General features: G+C 41.1%; 1 protein-coding gene across 1 annotated transcript; it reads left to right on the top strand.

The window, feature by feature from the left end:
* The first annotated feature begins 7,437 nt into the window (after nucleotides 1-7,437).
* On the top strand, nucleotides 7,438-20,471 carry sltm (SAFB-like, transcription modulator). Its single transcript, XM_028475332.1, has 20 exons — nucleotides 7,438-7,733; nucleotides 11,678-11,762; nucleotides 11,845-11,900; nucleotides 12,201-12,228; nucleotides 13,844-14,432; nucleotides 14,922-14,965; nucleotides 15,092-15,201; nucleotides 15,300-15,449; nucleotides 15,774-15,871; nucleotides 15,950-16,059; nucleotides 16,149-16,246; nucleotides 16,334-16,384; nucleotides 16,472-16,617; nucleotides 16,814-16,967; nucleotides 17,214-17,338; nucleotides 17,516-17,689; nucleotides 17,832-18,140; nucleotides 18,234-18,342; nucleotides 19,492-19,646; nucleotides 19,737-20,471. The coding sequence occupies exons 1-20, from the start codon at nucleotides 7,599-7,601 to the stop codon at nucleotides 19,843-19,845; spliced, it is 2,835 nt and encodes a 944-aa protein (XP_028331133.1). The 5' UTR covers nucleotides 7,438-7,598; the 3' UTR covers nucleotides 19,846-20,471.
* The last annotated feature ends 66 nt before the right edge of the window (nucleotides 20,472-20,537 follow it).

Genomic DNA, 20,537 nt, shown 5'->3' on the forward strand with positions numbered 1-20,537 from the left:
GCACCTCTTTTTTTTTTTTTAATGCGATTGGTATTTTGAAATATGTATCGTTCTTCAGAAGTTACTTAAATCTCCTGAGCTATCCTTATACTATGATGACTGTATGAAATTATACATCAGCATAGCAGTGATTACCCTTCCTAAAATCCGCCTTTTATAATACAAGTGCGCCTACTAGTGGATATAAATGCACTATGGTGTATCAATCATTCTATGACATGTCTATGGTATCAATGGCTTAAAAAACAAACAAAAAACGTTTAACCAAAAGGAGAAAATAAGGGATATGCTTATATTTATATAATAATTTTAGAGGATTAGGGCCACTGAAAAAAGAAAAGAAAAAGAGAGCCACTGAAAGAAAAATTAATACGTTAAGACCAAAAAACAAAAAAACAAATTAAACCAAAAATACTAAAAAATTAAATGAAATTAAAAAATAATAATTCCACTACTGGCTCAGTTTTTTTATTTATTTATTTTTTTTTTTTTAGTGGCTCTGTTTATTTTGTTCCAGTGGCCCTGATCCTCTTCTGTAGTAATTGCAAAGCTCATAATCACTACATTTTTACTTTGGATTTTGAATAAACTGAAATTTCTTTTTTCAATATTAATTTCTTTGTTCACTAGAAAATATCTGTCTTTGTGTAACCTGCCACCTTTTGAGTATTTTCATTGACCCTGAAATATCTGACCTTCTTTTATTATTTTGCTCATTGTATTATAAATATTTTCTGTGAGGAACTTTTGGAGTGTTTTATTCGGCCTCTAGTATTTCCACGCCGATAACTTTAAGTTTACTAAATATTCATCTGTTTTTTTACACTTTGACTTGTCTACTGACACATGCACCTGATTAAGATTAGTTCTGGAAAAGTGTTATTTCTTAAATCATTTGTTTTTATTAAACTTTCAAAACTGCAGACAGTCAAAAAAAAAAAAAAAAAGATTATACTTACTGACCATGTTAAGCAAATTCTGACATTTTCTTCTAGACACATTAAATAGGTCATAAATGTATTCCTTAAAACATGTACAAAGCCATTCAACTATTTATAATTTAATTGTGGAGCTAGGCTTCACAAACTGTGTTGCCTAAATACAAAACCATCCCAATCTGCTAAAGTATTAATGGATTTCATGGAAGATCTTGAAAGAGGAGATGTATGGAGACTGAACAACCCAACTAAAAAAAGAGTACACCTTCTTCTCCCCTGTGCATCAATCTTTCTCCCGAATTGTCTTCTTTCTTTCAAACAATTCCATCACACATAAGATTTCCTATAAAATACATCCTATATTTATTAGAGATCATACCCCAATATCCCTCACCCTGTAGTGTGACTCTAATCAGAAATCATCCTCTCTATGGCGCTTTAACACTTCATTAATTAATGACAGTGAATTTGGAAAAATTATATGAAAAGAAAGGGAGGATTTTCAGTTAACAAACGACTCCCCAGAAGTATCGCCATCCTTACACTGGAAAACCACCAAGGCTGTCATCAGAGGGAAGATTATATCATACTCTTCTTATAAGAAAAAACAGGAACAGATAGCAGAAAAAGCGATTAAAGAAAAAATTAAGAAAATTACGGTAGAATACACAGCTGGAAAAAACTCCGAAATACAAAACCTAATCTGGATATCGTCTTATCAAAAAAAAGCTGATTTTATTTTGCAACAATTACAATACAAAACATCGACGACAATAATAAATCAGGCAAATATTTAGGAAATCAGCTTAAACACAACAAAGAAAATTCCTTTGTTGCGGCAATTTCTGATAACTCAGGTCAAACTTTAAACTTACCTCAGGACATTAATAAGATTTTTTATGATTATTATCAAAACCTATACTCATCAAATTTAAACCCTGACCCTGAAGATATTAAAACCTTCCTCAATAACTTAAACCTACCACAACTCACCAAAGATCAGAAAACCACCTTAGACTCACCATTAACCTTACAAGAACTACAAAATTCTTTTGATAGCATGTCGACAGGCAAAGCACCTGGTCCAGATGGGTTCCCTGCTGAATTCCTAGAACATTTCTGGTCAATGCTGGCTCTGCTTTCTTTTCAGAGTAGTAACAGAGATTAAAAATAAAGGTTATGTAAGAGGTCACATGAATACAGCGTACATTAAATTCTTACTTAAACCAGACAAGAACCCCATGTTACCCTCAAGCTACCGTCCCATCTCACTTATTAACACAGACATAAAAATTATTTCCAGAAAAAGCATTTGATAGAGTCAACTGGTCATTCCTCCTTGCTGTCCTCAACAAATTCGGCTTTGAAGAATCATTCATACAATGGATCTCCACCCTGTACACTAAACCTAAGGCCTCAGTAACCACAAACAAAATAACATCCCAAAGCTTCACACTGCAGAGGGGAACCAGACAAGGCTGCCCACTCTCACCTTTGCTTTTTGCAATATTTGTTGAACCTCTCGCAGCAGCTGTACTTCGGAACTCGGTGATTAAAGGAATCCACTCATCCATCTCAGAACACAAAATTAATCTTCATGCGGATTATATTTTACTTTATTTGGAAGAACCCCAATCCCCATTAGAAGAAGTATTTAATCTAATAAACAGCTTCTCTAAATTATCAGATTATTCCATTAAAGGTTCAAAATTATCAATCCTCCCATTAACCAAATAATTCATGGGATCCTGCAGACCAAAACTTTGAGTAATATAAGTGCGATGTCTCACTATAGGATGTGACGTCTGTCTTCATTCCTTAGAAGCACTCTATTTCACTATGCCAATCCTGACTGGCAGGTGAAGCGCAACAGTTTACTGGGAGACCCTCCCATTTCCTATAAAAGGAGAAGACGGACAGGTGCGCACCATTCAAATAAGCAAAACTCTTCTCCTCGTTTGAAAAAAAAGGGCAGACTGGTGAGACATCTCACACATATTATTCATAGAACCGGGGTTACGACAGTAACCTAAAGTTGTATTTCATAATATTTTGTGAGATGTCTCACTATGGAATATGGAAACTCCCATGGTGTAGACATGCTTATCAAGCGACACCAGCTTTCAGGGCAGAAATTTTGATTACATCAGGACAGTAAAACTGCCCGTGCCATGCACGGGGCGGATACATCCAGCATGTAAAAGCGGACAAACGTGAGGGGCGAGGACCAGTTTGTGGCCATACAATTGTCTTGAACAGACACTCCCCTGAACAAAGCCTAGAATGTGGATAGACCCCGAGTCAAGTGTGCAAGCAGACCCGAAGCCGGCTGCAGACCCTGACTCAATAAGCCAAAGCAATAGCATCCACCACCCAGTGTGAAAGGCATTGCTTCGTGACAGCGATTGGCCCAGGAGACAAACAGCTGATTGCTCCTCCTGAGGCACCTTGTCCTGCCCATATAAGTGCGGATTGCACAAACAGGGCACAACAAATGAGGCCGCTGCTCACCCTGTGAGGCAGAAAAGGCCAGCAAGTTGATGGGAGAACATGATCCCACCACCTTCGGCACAAAAGCCGGGTTGGGCCTCAGAATGATTCCACTATTACCTGGGAAAAGCTGAGCGCATGACGGGTGAACCGAGAGAGCTTGAATGTCGCTGCCCCTCTTGGCCGAAGCCAGAGCCAGCAACAAGACAGCTTTAAAATAGGCGAACTTCAGGTCCATCTCACCCATCAGTTCGAACGGGGGACCCTTACGTCCCACGGGGGAAATGCATAGTGCCAATTGTGCACTAGTGCGTCTATACCGAGGGGAGCCCCCAAGTTGTCCAGGAAGAAGAACACAGCACACTGCGCATTTTCTACCCTGGCAAACAGGTCCACCTTGGCCCGTCCGTAACAGGTCCACAGCTGTTGCACCACATCTGGGTGCAAAATCCATTCCCCGTAATTTTCCATGCCCCTGGTCAGCAGGTCCGCGCCCATGTTCATGATCATTGTGAGAGGAGAGGAGACGTCCCACACTCCACAAGATCAGTCTGTGTGCCAAAGACAGCAACCGACGGGAGCGCAAACCACCCTGGCGATTGATGAATGCCACAGCCGTGGTGTTGTCCGTTCTCACAGGACATGATGTCTTCTGAGAGACGGAAGAAAGTGGATCAGTGACCGGAACACCACTGACAGCTCTAAGTAGTTCATGTGAGCGTAGGTCGCTGCTCTCCATGGCCTCGCAGTCGAGGAAGGAGGCACCTACCACCGCGGTCCTCCCGGAGAAAGGGCAGCTACCTCAGGGCCGTGCTACTTCCACGAGACGCTCAGAGAAGACAAGGAGGATTTGCCTCAGGGCACCCCTGGAAATGAGAAGCTTCTTCCCTTCATAGCGGGACCTGGTGGTTTCCGTCACAACAGTGGGCCGTGTAGCAGCACATTTTAAAACATCCACCAAATCTAGGCTCAGAGGATGGGAGACGGGTATGGAGCCCTCCAAGTCCTCCTGAGAGGCAGCGAAGGCGGCTGACAGTCCGTTCCGAGCCGGGGTGACGAAGAGCTCATCCTCGACGTCTGCACCTGAGCGGAGTGGGTTGGAGGAGTCCTCCTCAAATTCTCCAGTCTATCACAAGGACATCCTGGTCAAGTGGGGAGATGTCTGCCAGGTTCAGCTGGGAGCCCCAGCTGGAACCCTGAGCAGCAGCAGCGTCGAGAGGGGCGACCTTCTCCCGGTCCACCTCGGCAGGAGCGCCGTGCGAGGAGGGAAAGGAGGCCTGTTCGGGCCTGGCCAAAAGATGCGCCAGTCTCCTGTGGAGGCACCGAGTGTTGAACAACGCACAGTGCCGACAAGAGCCCGGAGACTCGACCGCCATTCGAGCATGTTCGACGCCCAGGCAGCTCAAGCAGGCTTTGTGCCCATCCTTGTTGGAGATTCTCCCACCACATGGACAAAAGCGAGCCACAGAGCATACCGTCCCCTCGGTGACAGGAGTCTCGGCCTGCATTTCTGCTTGACGCAGATAATGAGAGCAGGTGGATTAGCTTGCGCTACCACGTGGCAGCTAGCAGTGGTATTAGCGAGTAGCGGGCCAAGGTGAGCCGGAACATTGCAGACGTTGGGGACAGTGTTTTAATTCCTGAACAGAAGTTGGGTCACCGGAGTTCAGAAGCTCGATGGTCCAGAGCTGGAGCCGGGCCATTCACCTTGGTGAGGGGCCAGCAGAGAGACCAATGTGCGCAGAAGCCCGGAGGCGTCGTGGGCTAGGTGTATTGAGGTCCGTGAGCTCTGGTCTTGCGGCACTGAGCTAGCAGTGGGGCTGTCACCGGAGTGAGAGTCCGCTGGGACCAACTCGTGCTCCGAAGCAGCAGTGGCAGAGGGAACAGAGGGAGGGAGCAGAGGCTCGGAAGTTCCAAGTGCCTTGCAGCAGTGAAGACAGCACACACCAAGCAGAGCAAGGTAAGAGCTGTTTTTAACCACTTCTCGACGTGGTGTGGTCTTGAGTAGGCGATAGTCTTGCCAGCATCTGTTGACTGGAAAGTTTGTTGTGTCTCCCCAGGTGATGATGTGGATGGTAAAAAAGAGGTGTAGTGTGGAAAAAAGGTCTTCATTGAAGCTGACTTGTAAAATAATACAAAGTTTATTAAAACAAGCAGAGTCAAAAAACAGGAGAGAGACAGAGCTCCTGTGAGAGTAAGGGAGCTCAAATCATGCTCTGAGGCGAAAACAGGAGAACTGGAGACAGCAGTCCAGTGAGAGCAACCGGGGTTAGATCATGCTCTGAAGAAATCCAGCTCGGCAATCACATATATGGACTGACGAGAAATTTGAAACCCAATAGGTGGACCCCAAAGCCTTAGCTTTTAAGACAAAGAAGGAAAGCAACAAATGTTGTCCACCATGTGGACAGGCCGGGCTCACACCAGACAGGCCTCCTACATGTGCACTTCACTTCACTCCCAGCTGGTCTGGCTCACTCACTTGGTGCACAACGCACTCATACCCAGCCGTTGGGGGGCTGGATGGTGGGGCTAGGGGTGTAGGGGGCCGCTGACGAGAAATTTGAAACCCAATAGGTGGACCCCAAAGCCTTAGCTTTTAAGACAAAGAAGGAAAGCAACAAATGTTGTCCACCATGTGGACAGGCCGGGCTCACACCAGACAGGCCTCCTACATGTGCACTTCACTTCACTCCCAGCTGGTCTGGCTCACTCACTTGGTGCACAACGCACTCATACCCAGCCGTTGGGGGGCTGGATGGTGGGGCTAGGGGTGTAGGGGGCCGCCGCTTGTGCTACTAAGTAGTGGCACGGGGCGACACTCCCACCCCAAGTTGCCCTACCAATCCTTCCAATTTTAATCACACCTCAACACACCACCCCCCGGAGGGTATGACCACCTCCTTCACCCTCCGGAGCAATTGCACCACATACACATATATACACCAGACAACCCTTCTTGCTTGAGGAGCAGAAGTGCTTATTTTGAATGGGGCACGTCTGTCCACCCACTCCTTTATAGGAGGTGGGAGTGTCCCTGGCGGACGGACATGCTTCATGTCAAACAAATATACACAATTATGTAAAAAAAAATAAAAAATTAATTACAAATAGAAAAACACTTCTATAAATACCACAACAAATTTACATTTTTTAATTTTTAATTTTTTTTTTTTAGCTAATTAGCTAAAAAGAAAAAGAAAAAAAAGCCAAACTCACTGTGCATTGCAAGTAAAAGCGTTTTCCATAATTGCAGAGTGAAAGTAAAATAAGTAAATAAAAGACATTTGTGATTGGCAGGGTCAAAAACATGAGCTCATCAAGAGACAAAGACATACACATTATGAGAGCAGGAAGACATTTTACATTTAACAGCAGTCCTTTAATTAGAAGATGTTTTACATTTAGAAATCAAATGATCAGTTATTGTTGTTTCTTAAAGATGCTGATTTAAAGCAATATAAATTACAAACAAGATTATTGAATGATCAGTTATTATTTATCATTGAGGGGTCTAATGTGTCTGCATATTTTATTTATTTGGTATGTGGATATGAGTTGTTTAATGTATATTAAGTTTAGTATTTAAAATAGAATTCAGACTTTTTTATTTGTTAATTATTACATTTTTTGGCATTTTGGTCAAACTGTTTAAGTGATAATTTGACTGTCCCTGAGGTTGTTTATATCTGATTTGTCTTATCGCTTATATACAGCTTGAATTGTTGTTAGATTTAGAAATCAGATGTTTTGAAACTTTGTCCTTGTCCCTGAAAAAAGGCCTCTAACAAGTTGACCTGACTGAGGATATGTTTTATTAAAATGATTTATTGAATATACGGACATATAATTATAGTATGTTAAAAAAAGAAACAATGAGTAATATTTCCCAATAACATTACTATTAAAATATTTAACGAACGTCGTATGGTCGACGTCACTTATGACGTCGTCACAATAACTGATCATTTGATTTCACTTTGAAGTCTACGCCTATGCGATAAAAAGATTGAAGTCTATGGTGTGGCTCCTGAAGTACCAACGTTTTGACACATCTAGCGCTGTAGTCATAGATATTGGCTTTAGTTCCTTCACAAGATAAAACTACACGAAGAAGAAGCAGTACCGCAGACGCGTGCACTGCGCATGCTCCTGTAATCTTGCGTTAAAATGGCGTCGGGTGCCATTTCATCCGAATCCAAGAAAATCTCTGAATTAAGAGTTGTTGATCTGAAATCCGAGCTCAAACGAAGGAATTTGGACACAACCGGGGTGAAGAGTATTCTGGTTGCAAGACTGAGACAGGTAATTGAAATTTATCTGATGTGATTTGTCACAGGAATGTGCTAAATTGTGCACATCGACCATTGCTAAAGCTAATGCTAGTCGACGTTCGACAGAGTGGCTTTAATCACCGCGAGTGCGTTCAGATTGCGATCAATGGTTGCTTTGTGGTAGTTTAATCACGTTTTTATTCCGGGAGGGTTGTGTGTAATTATGGCTAAGAAACTTTATATCTCAGAACTGATAAAACTATTCTGCGCATGAACAACAGTGTAATGTTAACAAACCAACATTAGAAATAATCTAATGTAATAGTGCTGCATCCAAACTGTTAAAGTGGATCTAAATGGTACGACATGTGGGCTAAATGCTAATCCATTTGTCCGTGTCCATCTTGGTGGCACTTAGGTTTTGGGGATACTGTGTCATAACTAAGTGTAAATGTACGGCCGTGGCTATTCATACGGAAACCCCTCATTCGCCAGTTTATGTGAAGTAATAGGTGCACCACGTGACTTAAAGTTCCGTCAGTTTTATTTTAGCTCACATTTATTTTTTTGCTAACCGGCTAAACCTTTTATTTGAACCCTAACCCAGAAAATACCCTAAAATGTTTATTTTTGTTGTGTATATATATGTATTTTTAAAGGTGGAATTTGCCGTGTTGAATATTTTAAATAAAAAAAAAAAAAATATATATATATATGACAAAAGTGGTATTCAAACCCACGTTAGCGGAAGAAAGGATCCTTAAGTGTGGCGCCAACCATTTGGCCATCCAGAAAACGTACCCATAGTCTGTTTTAACTTATTATTAAACAAACCAACGAGGAAATAGGTTTGAAATGATTTATTTTAGATATTTAAGTCTTTAGAGGTGTACACTCAAAACAATCCAGAATTGATTTTAGTTTATCACAGATTACTGTTGGATTAGATTAATGTTTTTCTCGAGTTCATTAAAAATAAAACACAATAATTAAAATTTACAGTGCTCAGGCAAAAAATTATAGTCAACTTTGTAACAGCAAACATAGATAATACATCGTCCGAATGGTTTATTTCATTTTTAAAGATAATAATCAGTCTCAGCATGTTTGGGAAACAAACAAAGCAGAATAAAGTGTATCGGAAAAGAGACATTCTGATAAATTCCTCTCTTGTAGCCTTTTAGAATGTGGTTTGTAACCATTTGTTTGAACTTTTTTTGTGATCTGCACGTTTTAATTTTTTCACTGCAACTGTTCCTTAGATTAACTTCATAAAGCTGCGGTATGTAGTAGGGCTGTAGTCAACCAAGGAAATGGTTAGTCGACCAAGACTATGGCACACGTGTCGATTAGTCAACCAAAAAATAAATGGAGGATGAATGAGCAGGTGCAGAGGAGGATGAGGAGAAAGAAAGAAAAAGAGAGAGAGAGAGAGAGACTCATATTTTGTTTTGGTTTTTGTGGTGCTGATTTGCGACTGTTTTCTCCATAGAGACTAGTAACAAATGTAGGAACTTTACGTTGTGCTATCGGAGAGTTTTCTGATGTTTTAGAGACATGAAAGCACGTATCAGTCACTGCTGTGAAGACCGTAAGAGGCTCAGAGTCACAGCCGCTCTTCCGCCTCCCGATCCCAGCTGATCAGAGCAGACACACTCCGTCCACACTGCAGATGAATTGTATTTGTTCTTTCCACCTTTGATAATTTTTAATAAGCTATTTATTCCGTCTGTTCTCACTCGCTCTCTCTGAGTCGGGGAGGACGGCGCTGACATGAAAGCAGACTGCGCAGTCCTACGCGAACTTTGTTCCTCTTGAACACGTTAGTGCCTTTATTCTGTTGCTTCTCCACCTCGGTCTGCCTTTTTCCTCTTACTTTGCCGTGTAACCTCTGTGCCAAACAGCGCATTAGAGACTTCTGCTGGAAGACATGCCATAGGACTGTCCCTACTCTCAGATCGAGAACGTGTATTGACTTTTGACGAGCAGCTCGAGCAGCCAATAGTAATGCTTAAAACAGCTCATGGGATCGCCCTGTTGGTAGAAAGATTTCTGATTAGCTGATGTCCAGTCTAATTAACAGAGCCAGGAGAAGAGATTCACTGTCCACTCGGAACACTTTGGATTACAATATGCAATAAAATATAGTAAGATGATTATGGACTTTTGACCAAATAAAACCAAAAACAACTTACAAACTGCAGCTTTAACTGATAACCAGTGTGTTTTTGTGTTTGTACGAAAAGGCTGCTATTTCTTTTTTATGCATATTCCTCTGAATTTATTTATTTTTTTCTTATTGGAAACAGCTCTTTGGATGTCCTTTGGATTCTGATTTTCTTTGTGCGTAATTTGAACAACAATTTCAATAAATACTATGTTAAACCAGTTTAGGGTGTAATAATAACATTTTAACAAGATGTTAAAATGTGCAGGTAGATCTTCACAGAAATCTTGTCACTGTTTGTTGAAGGAACCAATATATTGTTTACTGGAATATTGCACTATAATGGTGTCACTGGTAAGAAAGACCCTATTCATTGTTTACAGAAAGCACTATTGGAGATACCTGTTTGTTTACATTGGTATGTTGACATTTATTTACAGAAATGTTGCACTAAAATAGTGTCACTGTTCATAGGACACTTTTTCAATAATAAATCAAATAAAACATTTATTTTTTCACTTAATCTTTTTTTTCTTATGTCAGATAATTGTAGAATGATTTCTGACCAGTATCGATAATCGTAGTATCTTCATATCGTTAACTTTGTGTCGTGTATCGTGAGGTATCCAGAGGTTCCCACCTCTACACTGCATACAGCTGTAGCCCTCGTGCAAAAAACGGCTGTTTCCCGAGCAATTATTTCAGCATTTACAGTATATCATCAAGGATTGTGCCTATCCACCCACCTGCACAGGATAAGCTGGTATAAAACATGGAGAGTAATGCACTTAAAAACAATAAATGAAGTTAGGCTTCAGAAAATGTGCTAACCTTCAAGCTGCATTTATTATCTTTAGGCTTTTAGTAAATACCTGTGTTTGAACTACTTCATGGGATTTGGGAAAGCGAAAAACAGTAATTATTCTTTTTTCATAAAATGTGCATTGTTCTGCTTGAGTTATGTTCTTTGCATTAGTTAAAAAAATCTGGCTGAAAATACCTACCATTCTATCTACCGGGTCACAGTGGAATGGTTCGGGAGCTTGAAACGCATGAGAATGTCATGTCATTTAACAATCATTTGTGAAAGTTGAACAAGGAGGTGCGTTCATTCACGTTTAGATGAGATGCTAAAACTGTTTTCCTTAACATTAGGTGATCATGTTTACTGTCATCAGCAAAACCTATTGCATTTATTGTTAAAGTTTACTTGTAGTGGAAATTTGTATGATAAAAAACGTGTGTGAAATTGTTAATTCCGGTGCAGTGTTGACATTAATGCATTCGGTCCAATGTGAGTTCTCTGATTTTATTTAGGTCTTTGTCGTGCTTTTCTCTACGATTTCCTATTGCTACATACAACATAAGGGTGTGCGTTAGTGCTACTTCTGACATTTGGACTTGTTATTGCAAGCTTTTGTTGTGCATCAGAGTAGCCGCAGCTGGCAGTCGGCTACACTGTTTACATATGAGATTGTGCCACACCGGTGAGTAGAGTCTGGCAGGATAATAAAACAATTTAGAGGTGAAAAATCCGCTTGGGAAGTTTGCATCGGCAAGCCACCAGCACGGCTAAATGCAGCTGCCCAATGTCACTACTGACTTCTGAGGTGATTAATATGGCGTCTGCCAGTTGACAAGCTGTTCTTTTTACCTCCTGGCTACTCTACAAACACTTTTAAAGAAAACAAATGTACTAAACTTCCAGTATTAAAAACAATCTTTTGATAGAGCTGGCAATCAATACAGGTACCCTTTAAGACAAGTTATGTCAAACTCCAGTCAAACATGTTTACTTTGTGATTCAGGCCGTTGACGATGAGGGAGGAGTCCCAGGACATATTCAGATCCAGCCTGCTGACACACCAACCCGTAAAGGTGGAAAAGCTAAAGGTAATCTATATGTCCCTGTTGTAGCAGTTTATGCATTCAGTAAAGTAAACCGTTTTTCTTTTTTGTTCAATTCATCATTTAGGAAGGAAAGGTGATTCTGATTTAGACACCACAGCAGAAGAAGAGTCCTATTCTAAGGTAGTTGTGACCATGAATTTATCTTTTTAATTAAAACACTAGCATGGTTGTAGAAAATCTTTATATATAGATGCATTCCTTTCATATAGTAAGTCCTTAAGGCTTTTTTATAAACTTTTTCGTGCCATGCTGTTTGTTTTTCGTACTCCTCTTTGTAATTGCTTTAATGTTTTGATTAGGTTTAGTGGGAACATAGGTATTCAGAAATGTAAAAATCTGTTTCAATCTGCTGTGCTGCTCCGTATTTACAATTTAACATGGTTTGGATTGAAATGATTTACTTTTGTTTCTATTTTTTAGGAACCTGAAGAGTATGAATCAGAAAAAGGTACGTGTGCTTAAACAGTAATGTGCAATTCTGTATGTTTTTGGTTTTTTTTCCCATACAGTGAATGTGTGATCAGATCGTTCGAGTTGAGTACATAAGCTTTTTATTGCAGTATTTAATGCCTTTGCTAGCTTGTGTAGCATCAGAATGACATGTATTCAATGGAGCTATAAAGCCATGTTTAATGGGGACCCCTGAAGGCTGGGTTAAGATTTTTGTTTTACAGTTGTGAAAATAGGTCTCTGTAAATATGAAATTTTGGCTTCAGGGGCTTTTTATAACCACAGGTGATTATTTTCTTGAATTATCAAGAAATTGAACAGTTGATACTCACCAGCTGACAATTAAAGTCCATCGAGTTACGAAGCAGCGGCCTGCACGATGTCACGATCTGAGTATTTATGCAGACGCAATGATTGACTACATTTAGATGGTCAACTGACTTCTAAAAACTTTTCAGCCTTTGCTACTGCATTTGGACATTTTACAAGACTTTAACCATCTCTAGAAGAAGAAATAAACTGGACTTTGGATTAATCCGACGACTGCTCATCGATTTGAAATCCTATTCTGAGATGTATCCACACCGCAAAGAGGAAACCATGACCGGTTCTGGCAAGGACACTGATCACATGTTCAGAGCCATCTCAGTGATAAGTAAAACAAAAGGACAAGCCAAAGACTTCTGAATTGTTGAGGAAATCATATGTAAGAGTTTTGGTTGACTACACGAGCAACCACCATGTGCTCCTCACACCTGATGGCCTGAATCTGACAAGGACATTTCAAAGATTGCACTTTTTGGACATTGTGGACTGAATATAGGACTCATAAAGCAGCTTGAGCCAATAAAAGATGTACTGCTCATCCGAAGTCTGCTGGGACATTGATGCTAATAAGTGAAGAAATACGGGAGCTTGCTAAAGAACTGCTCAGAGACGACACCCCCTGAGTTTACAAGTAGACGATGACCCATGGAGGTTCTCATCATTTGAACTTTTTGATGAAGAGTCGAAACCAAAGGATCAAGGGCAAATGCTATGAACACCAAATTATTCAAAAGCAAAGACCTGTGAACTTTCAACCTTTCACTGAAGATTATTTGTTGTGTGTCTGACTGCTCATCGATATGATATCCTGATCTGAGATGTATCCACACTGCAAAGATGAAACCATTAATGGTTCTGACGAGGACACTGGTCACATTTTCAGAGCCATCTCATCAACATGTCCAACAAAAGGACAAGCCAAAGACTTGAAAGTTGTTGAGGAAATCATCTGTAAGGGTTTCCTGCAGTATCGGTTGACTACACAAGCAACCACCATGTGCTCCTTACACCTGATGGCCTGAATTGTCGAGGACGTTGTCATCATTTTAACTTTTGGATGAAGAGTCAGAACCAAAGGATCAATGGCAAATGTTAATACCAAATTATTCAAAGCCAAAGACCTGTGAACGTTCAACCTTTCACTGAAGATATGTGTTCTCTCCCTGTGATGTCCATGCCCTTGATGACCATTAACGCTGAATGTGCTTTCTATTCTACTTTTTAGGTAACTTCACATGGGTCATGACGATGTTAAAAGTTGTGTTGTTCCCTGTTAAATCCCTCAGATGTAACTGAAAGTGATGATGGTACTCGTGAAAATTCTAAGGCTGCACCCAGTGAGGACACCCTCGTTCACTCTGAGACAGAGCCAGAAGTTGTGCCAGAACCAGAGCTAGAGCCTGAAGTTGTGAAGGCTGAGGCCGACTCAGAGCCTGAGCCAGGTGTGGACGAAGACGCCGACCCTGAGATCGATGCCGAGCCAGACCTGGCTGAGATGGACTCCGAAGGCGTGGACTCCTGCAAAGAAGCAGAGGAGGATCACCTTTCTATGTCGATCCAAAATGAAGATGCCATCACGCTGGACGTTGATGGTGACGACCTCCTGGAAACAGGTAAACATGTGAAACTTCCAGATCCAGAAGTAGAGAAGAGCTCCGGCGAGCCAGAGGCCTCTGTCGAGATGGGCCCAGATGATGAACTAAAGGATGAAGAGATCCTGACCCACAAAGATGGTGAGACGGATGACGAGTCCGTAGCAGAGCCCTCAAAGAAAGAAGCACGAGATCCTTCAAAGAAAGCTGAAACGGGAGATAAAGAAAAGGATTCTATGAAGAAAGGCCCCTCCACTACTGGGGCCTCAGGCCAAGCAAAGAGGTTTGTCTTTCTATGTCAGTTCTTTGATACTACTACCAAGTCAAGCTCACTAAGAATGCAGCATTTTTCGTGCCATGAGGGAAATGTTCACTGGTTTACTTTTTACTGCTTTGATTTTTCTGTTGGGTAAATTGTGGCATTCACCAGGAGTGGAGAAGCCACTTTTCCTTTGATACTTTTGAGCTTTCCAGCTGTCTTAAAAGCCTCCTTCAGATGCAGAAACACATTAGTCTCCATGATGTCAGTTTCCTTTTTTGCTTTTTGGTCAATTTGATGAAGTTGACCAAACGGCTGACTACCTCACTCGTCTCACCACTGGACCAGCAATGACGCTTTTGAAGATTGTTTCAGATTCACGCCATGACCAAAGGATCCCCCCTCTCTCAACAGATCCAAAAATTTTGTTTGATGCCACTAGATGTATGCATTGTACAACACTCTTTTATTTGCTTTAACTTATTTCATGTTTGTTGCAACATTACTTTATAGCTCTTCAAGAGACCGAGATGGAAAAGCAGCTAAAGATGACAAGGGTATATATTGCCATTTAAATAATTAAACCAGTATAGTAGCCATCATTATTTAATTAATTGGATGCATTATTTTATTAAAAAATTTTCAACACCTGCCAAATGTGTTATACAATTAACTTTTATTAGGAGCCGTGAGCAGCAGCAACAGTAGCTCTTCTCTTAACATATGGGTGAGCGGCCTGTCTTCAAACACCAAAGCAGCTGACGTGAAGAATCTCTTTGGCAAATATGGAAAGGCAAGTAAAGCTAGATTTCTTTACGAGTCTAGTATCGATCATGATTACAAATGCATGTCTAGAATGGTTATAGATTTTTAAATCCCTATTTCTTACAGGTGTCGAGTGCCAAAGTTGTCACAATTGCTCGGAGTCCTGGGTCAAAATGTTACGGCTTGGTGACTATGTCATCCAGCACAGAGGTGGCGAGGTGCATCTCCCACCTAGACTGCACAGAACTCCATGGGCAACAGATCTATGTTGAAAGGGTGAGTAGAGCAAAATTATCTATACATACACAAATGTAGATTTAAATTGTTTCAGTTGTTGCTCTTGTAAAATCTTCATTAGGGGCCTAATTTTTTAAGTCTGCTAACATTCAAAACAGGGTATGAGAGTTTCACTACTACTTTCTAGCACAAACTTGGCGTGAAAATGTCCATGTCCGGCTTTATAAATGAGGCCCCAGGTTGTTATCTTTGCACCTTCAAAGCTCCGACACCTGTTGTGATGCATCAGTGTTGACATGACATATTAATTTAGCAATGGGAGGGGAAAACAACTTTTTATAACTTCACTCTTATTTTTTTCAGGCTAAGAATGACCCTTTAAAGAAGACTGACTCAAAGACTGAAGCAGAGGACAAATCTATTGACAAGCACAGCTCCACTGGGATAAAAATAGGCAATAAGTAAGTAAATATTGAGGCTTTTAAAAGTAAACATTTGTCTTTGAACTTCACTTCACCATTTGTTTGTTCCACTTTTAGAGCCCCGCCCACCTACAAAAAGCTTTCAGAAAAGGGCAAAGAGAAACAAGATTCAATTTCATCAAACTTCGGACAAGACTCGACAAAGGAGGACGACAGAAAACATGGGCGTATGTTTAAGTCTTTATTTGAACTCGACTGTTGTTGATCTGAATAAAGTGATGAGATGGCATAAGTCTGTTACCTTATCTTTCCTCAGGGGGGATGAACCCAGGCATGATGACGGGGTTCGATCATGCCAAAGGCAATCCTATGTTTGGCAAGAGACCCTACAGAAGAGGACGGGGTTTCGACAGAGTAAGATGTGTTTTTTATATTTTTTATTATTCATTTTGTTTTGCAATGCTCTTCAAAAGATATTTAAGTCGTTACTCCTCTTTTCAGGCGCCCTTTCCACCTCAAAAACGAGCAAAATGGTTTCCTCCCCCTCAAGAGGTATGAAACAAACGACACTGTTGGACACACTGTCATATTTGTTTTGCACTAGTTTTAAAATCTCATCGGATTTTATTCCCTTTTAAGATGGAGATGATGAGAGAAAAACAGCGACATTTTATGGGCAGGGAAGATGGCAGGGACTTTCTGCCTTTTGAGAAGATGAAGGAGCAAAGAATGCGAGAGCGGCTGGCCCGGATGGAGCGAGCTCGTCGAGCTGTGGAGTTACGCAGGTACTTTAGGGGATGTCCAAAACTGTCAGCAGTGGTTCCCAAGCTGTGCAGAAAGAATCCCCCTGCGATTTATGGCTGAGAATAAATTTTTCTCTTCTTCAAAGGGGGCCTCAACAGAGATTGTGAACCACTGGCTTTCAGAAATATGAATAGAAATGGTAATGGGATGTGATACAGATTTTTGCTAAACCTTCAGGCGGCGTGAAATTGCTGAACAAGAGCGGCGAGAGCGTGAAGAACGAGAGCACCTGCTCCGAGAACGCCAGAGGGTGGAGATGGAGAGACAAAAGTTGGAAAGGGAGCGTTTGGAGAGAGAACGGCTTGAACGGGAAAGAATCCGCATTGAGCAGGTACTTTAGCCATAAGAACAACTCCAGCTGTTATAGTAAAACGTGTGTTTTACTGAAGTATGCATCGACAATTTATTAACTGTCTGCTAATGGTAGCATCCACAATAATCATCTGTGGTGTCTACATAGTGGACCAGCAGTTAAATCTAACTGCAGACACAAATCTAAGTAGTACCCATTAGGTGTTGTGGTTTTTCTTTGATTTGTAAAGTGACATTTTTTTGGTTTTTCTCTGATTGCTCACAGGAAAGGCGAAAAGAGGCTGAGCGCATGACACGTGAACTCGAAGAGCTGCGGAGGCAGGAAGAGCAGTTCCGGTTTGAACAACAGAAGAGGAATAACCTCAAGCGAGGTCGTGAAGTGGAACACGGGTAAATATTTAAAGTTTTGTTAAACATCAGTATCACTATCCATTTCTTTTATCATCTTGGCCCGAGTATGAGCCAAAGCTTGCAGTGATAATTGTAAATTCTGGGGGAAAACGAGTTTCCTTGAGGGTGGGGAAAAAAAAAAGTTGGTTATCAAAATGTCTAATTGGAATGTTTCAGTCGGAGAGACGAAGGCTATTGGAATGGCAACAAGAAGATGCAGTCAGAGTCTGAGGTCCGCGTGAACCCGGGCTCCAACTACAATCGGCAGCAGAACCGCTTCTCAAACTTCAGTCCAAGAGAGAGGCCTCGTTATCCAGAATCTCCTGTTGAACAGGCCAACACCTTTGACAGGTATGACAGTGTAGGCTTTGAGTCTGCCCAGTAACCAAAGCTTTTTAAAGAAGCAGTTTGTAAATTCGTACAGAGCAGAATGCCCTGCCTGCTGTGGATAATAACCAGCATTGCTTTTCTTCCTCTCTCGTCTGCTCTGTAGGCGCAATAGGTTTGATGGCGAACCAGAGGCGAAGAAGAGTCGGCCTGCTCCACACAGGGACGCCTCTGGCTTCAACCGCTACCCCAAGAACTTTGAAACCACTCGCCGAACTGAGCCACCGCCTCCTACGCCGCGCTCTGACCTTAGGGACACAGATCGAAGAGAAAGAGACGAGAAACGACCTCTGCCCATGCAGAACCGCGCAGTTGGAGCTCGCGCCGCAATGCCTGGTATGTCTCACAGTCGTTCCCAGAGAGATGGAGGGCATGGATGGAAAAATGATGGAGCAATGAACAAGACAGATATACGGTAAGAAACGAGGTCTCTTCAATGGAATAGATCGGTCTTCAATTTTGTTTTGTTTAAAGAAAATCAACTTAAACTGTGTTCTGGTTTGGTCAGGGGACCAATGCGTATGCGAACAGAACGATCAGGAAGGGAAGGTCCGAGTCCTCCGATGAGAGGACGCTCCTCTCATCATGAAGGAAGGCCCATGTCAGTGGGCAATCAGGTGAGTGTACTGAGACAAAGAAAGAATCTAACTTTTCTTTTGCATTATATATTTGCATTTATTTAAAATCTTGTTTATATTCAAAGCTTTAATTTGTTTAGCTCATCAGCTTCTTTGAGGCGAGTTAACACAAAGTTCTTTTAACATAGTTTCATTGTAGATGTTGGTAGTTTTTAGGCCAGGACTTGAACCAAGATTTCATATGAAGTGGTCTAAACATAATTTTTAGAAAACCTGCTTTCTTGTTAGTGCTCATAATGTTCCTTGTTGTTAATTTAAATACACCCTAATACCAATTTTTTCTTCTGAATACATACATATCACACAGGATTATGATAAATGAGGAGACAAGCCTTCTTTGGCTACATTTTACTTGTCGAAGCCAGACACCTTTTAACTTTCACCAGCTTAGCTCAGCTGCAACTGAGGCAGGCTATTTTTAACCCATCTCCATTCGTTCTAAGAACCCCAACAACATAGTATTTGAGGTTAATTTTCCCAAACCCGCCTGTTTTCTGGAGTTTTAGCCCTCTGAAAAGTGACTTTCTGACCAGTTCTAAAACCCAGCTGTTTGAGTGGGCGTGTCTATAGACGCGGACTCCACATATGACTCCACCCAACAGTTGATCACTAGCTACTTTCTTTTGCTATTCACACACACTTGTTATTGTTTTCAGCCAAAAAAACTGCACATTACAATAAAACACATGGATATTTAAGCGGCTATTGTGATTGTGAGTCAGAAAAACATTGTTTTATGAAGTGTATGTGCCGTGCAGCAACAGCAGCTGTTTCAGCTGCTTCAAACACTTACCGGAGCTGTTACTTTGCTTTATTGTCATCATCTCATGTCGAGATTACAGGAATAGTCCATTCAAGGTGATAGTTCATAATTTTTTCCGACCACTGCATCGCATTGTGTCACAAACGCAGTGTTGCCACATTCGTGCACGATTTCACGTGTAAAGTCATAAATGTAGAAAATTTGAAACGGAACAAGACCACAAAAACGACTAGATAGTTTTAGTGGCAGATCAGCAAAAACCTGGTGGTGTACTTACACTTTAAAGGTTTTTATCTTGCGTTATAATTAAATTGTATCTGAATAGGATTGTTTTCTCTAACAATCGGTGTGTCGTTTTTCGTCAGTCTTTTGGTTCTGGGCGCCAGGTTGTGGTGCAACGTCACAGCAGAGAGCAGGGCCCGAGAAAAGAGTGGCAAGGAGGTACCAGCTCGCAGGGTGGCGGCTTTCCTGATAATCGCAGGATGGGAAACTCTCGGGGTGGCTTGTTGGCTCCCTCAAGGTATATGAAATGCATCAACAAGTGATGGGAAAGTGTGTTGGTGGGCCTTAAATGCTGCAGCTAAATACATAGCCTTGTGTCTCTCTGCAGTCACTCAACAGGAATGAATCGGATTGTCCAGATCACCAACAACTCCATGTCCAGCAGTGGAAGCGCAGGCGTGTTTAAGCCCTTCAAAGGGTCACAGCGACAGTTCTAATTAAACTACAATGTGACAATATTTAGTTTATGAACTGAAGCATTTTTTGACCACCAGGAATATTTTTTTTAGATGCGTGTTTCTCTTTATCTTGTTTTGACAGTTGTACTTTATTACATCCATGCACATGTTTTAATACAAGCTAGAAAGATGTCTTACAACCTGAGCTATTTGTTAGATGTCTTCTCATTTTGAGTGTATACATATTTTCAGTAGCTAACAGATATGCTCCGTTTTGTTGTGAATTCTCAAAAACCTTTAGCCACGCCTCATTCAGAAAAAGAAACACTTTGCTCTGTTTGTAGCTTTTATGTTTTTGACATCTGTAATAGCTTAACTTGCTACATACATCCATGTTTCAACCCTTCTACAAAATGGACTTAATTACAGTATTTGAGTCACAATTTCAATGCAGATTATTGCTGTGTATAATGGGGTGCAACGTAGCAGGAAACATTAACCTATGTGAACTTTTCTGAAGAATACAAGACGGATTTTAATTTAATGTTGTACTTGGAGTTGTTTTTGTTTTTTCTAAGAGGACTCGTGATTGCGGAAACATACCGTATTGTATCTAAAGGCTTTTCATGACTGTGTTGTATTAATAAACAACTGAACTAGCCTGATCAATGATGTGCATGTGATCTGAATGCAAAACAACGCACTGCTTAACCTACAAAGAATCCTGCTGT

The sequence above is a fragment of the Gouania willdenowi genome, chromosome 3, assembly GCF_900634775.1.
Source record: "Gouania willdenowi chromosome 3, fGouWil2.1, whole genome shotgun sequence".
NCBI lineage: Eukaryota > Metazoa > Chordata > Actinopteri > Blenniiformes > Gobiesocidae > Gouania > Gouania willdenowi.

Coding starts and splice junctions, on each gene's coding strand:
- sltm (XM_028475332.1), top strand. CDS start 7,599: ATGGCGTCGGGTGCCATTTCATCCGAATCCAAGAAAATCTCTGAATTA. Junction 7,734..11,677: donor TGGTTGCAAGACTGAGACAG/GTAATTGAAATT, acceptor TTTGTGATTCAG/GCCGTTGACGATGAGGGAGG. Junction 17,339..17,515: donor GGTCGTGAAGTGGAACACGG/GTAAATATTTAA, acceptor GGAATGTTTCAG/TCGGAGAGACGAAGGCTATT.